The sequence below is a fragment of the Halyomorpha halys genome, unplaced genomic scaffold (genome assembly GCF_000696795.3).
Source record: "Halyomorpha halys isolate HHAL.00 unplaced genomic scaffold, Hhal_1.1 Scaffold146.1, whole genome shotgun sequence".
NCBI lineage: Eukaryota > Metazoa > Arthropoda > Insecta > Hemiptera > Pentatomidae > Halyomorpha > Halyomorpha halys.
In genome coordinates this window covers 78,949-81,191 of record NW_027110622.1, presented here as the reverse complement: position 1 = coordinate 81,191, position 2,243 = coordinate 78,949, and the positions used below count along the sequence as shown (strand labels likewise).

Sequence of the window (2,243 nt, the reverse complement as noted above, 5' to 3'; positions counted from 1 at the left end):
ATTCGACATCACAGTTTTAAAGATAATGATAAAATAATATTATTATATTTTAATGCAACAAAAAATGCTTCAAAACAAAATAATTTATTCTTACAGGAGATAGTTTGGATAGAATCTATAAACAATTGGAGGGCAAACCGATTGGAGGCTACTTCCAAGCTGTTCTCCCATTCCTCCTTATTCGCGATCCGGAGTACGTGAATCAAGTACTCATATCTTCATTCGACCACTTCTTCGACAGGAATTTCATCATTGATGAAGAGACCAATCCACTGGACGCTCACCTATTCCTATTGAGAGGGAACAGGTGGCGGTTCCTCAGGAATAAGCTGAGCCCCATCTTCAGTTCTGGAAAGCTTCGGTGGATGTTCGATGAAATGGACAAACGTGGAGACATCTTTGTTGATTGCATTGACAAACTAGCAGATGGGAAAGATAGAGACATTTTAGACGAGCTTGCAAGATATGCTACAGATGTAATAGGTGAGTTTTAAATTTCATAATCATGATATTAATATTTGATACACACACATCTAACTAATAGTGTCATAGAGATTTTCTCTTAATGTGTCTCTTCAAGCAATTGCATAAGTTAGTAATGAATTAGATTGTTTTGGAAGAATTTAAAACATGGTCTATAATAGGAGCAAATAGATAACTGAAAAATGGGTCCTTAAGTATCCTTCCAGGATATAAAGGAGTTGTGGACGGTATACTGAAGTATTCTGGTTTTGGAACAGTACAAAAAAAAAAATCACCTTCTTGCGTTGCCCTTCTTGTAAATATTTTAAATAATTTCATTATTAAGACTTTTTTTTTTTTTTTATTCAAATCTTGGAGATTCTTTTATGTTATGCCTGTCTTGGTGTAGATTCTTCTTTAAAGGAACTTGTAGTGAAGTAGGTAGTAAATTGTCAACAATTCGAAATATTCAGGACTAGAGTTGACCAAAACATAATGTACTATTTGTTGATTTTTCATCTTATTCTTAAACAAAAGCCTTAAGGGAACGATATATCCCATGCAAACAAATAAACATTGCAGTCATAGATCATTCTCTATACATCACACAATCAATCAGTCACCATCTCACATTACTTAGTAGACTCAAGAATTAATGATAACTGAATTTGGCGAAATTTAGGCAAGTTAGAGCCTACTTCAATAATATGTAATAAAGACTGACTGTGAATTGAATCATGGAATGGAATAACGTACTATGTAACAATTTCGTTTTTAATTTTATGATTTACATTAAATTACATTTTACTTAAACAATAGATTATGATCCAATGGTTGCTACAGCTGGATGTATTGGAATAAGGTTGCTTATGGCACAAAGGACATCATTACTATGCCGGTCTACAATCTATTCCTCTCAATTTTAAAATCGTAACATAAAACATTCTAACAAATTACATTTCATCGAAAATTTGTTTAAATTTCCAAAACATTTTTGAAAAATCTCTATCTAAATTTGGTTTTGACCGAAGTGTTTTTTTTTTTTTTTCAGAATCTTGTGTTTTTGGACTTGAAAGTGATAGTATACAAAATCCAAACTCCAAAATGAGGCAAATGGGCCGAGAGCTTTTCGACACATCAAAGTTTAACCTGAGTCAATTTTCTTTTATCTTGAGGTTTTCTGTTCCTCGTCTGCTAATATGGCTCAAGGTGCCATCTATACCTTCCCATGCAAAGAATTTCTTCTGTTCGACGATGAATAATGTTTTGGAACACAGGAGGAAGACTGGATTCCAACGAAAGGATTTCGTGCAGTTGTTGCTTCAGTTAAAGGATAAGGAAATTGTGGAGATCAATTCTAATGATGTTGGAAATGGAAAGGGAAATGAAGAAGATAACGTTACTGAAAAATTCGGCAAGTACTAGACTTTTAGTTTCTATTTATTAATCATGGAATAAATATATAATTCCAAGTTATGAAAAGTAATTTAAATGATGTTACATAGTATTTGCAAAAGAGAAAATTAATCTATCCATTTGCTTTAAAGCTGTAATTCCAATAACCTAAATATTTGTTTTGATTATTAAACTGAATCGTGTGCATATTGACAAGTACTTATTTAGAGCTAGAAATTAATGCAGTTGTCTGCTTACTTTGATAAGTAAATTTTTCTCAACATTCCATTTCTTTTTCCACTTAAATGTGTAGCATACAAACTTATCAAATTTTTGCTAGAACCTGACTCATCATCCTAACCCTCTTGCTCAATTGTAGCACTCAA

At 32.4% G+C, this 2,243-nt stretch overlaps 1 protein-coding gene across 1 annotated transcript in view; it reads left to right on the top strand.

Annotated features, from left to right (window-relative positions):
* Positions 1-2,243, top strand: part of LOC106678551 (probable cytochrome P450 6a14) — a 14,988-nt gene that overhangs the window by 8,608 nt on the left and 4,137 nt on the right. The window contains exons 3-4 of the mRNA XM_014417126.3: positions 97-483; positions 1,514-1,876. Coding sequence (XP_014272612.1) covers positions 97-483; positions 1,514-1,876 — 750 coding nt within the window. The remainder of the gene's footprint in view (positions 1-96; positions 484-1,513; positions 1,877-2,243) is intronic.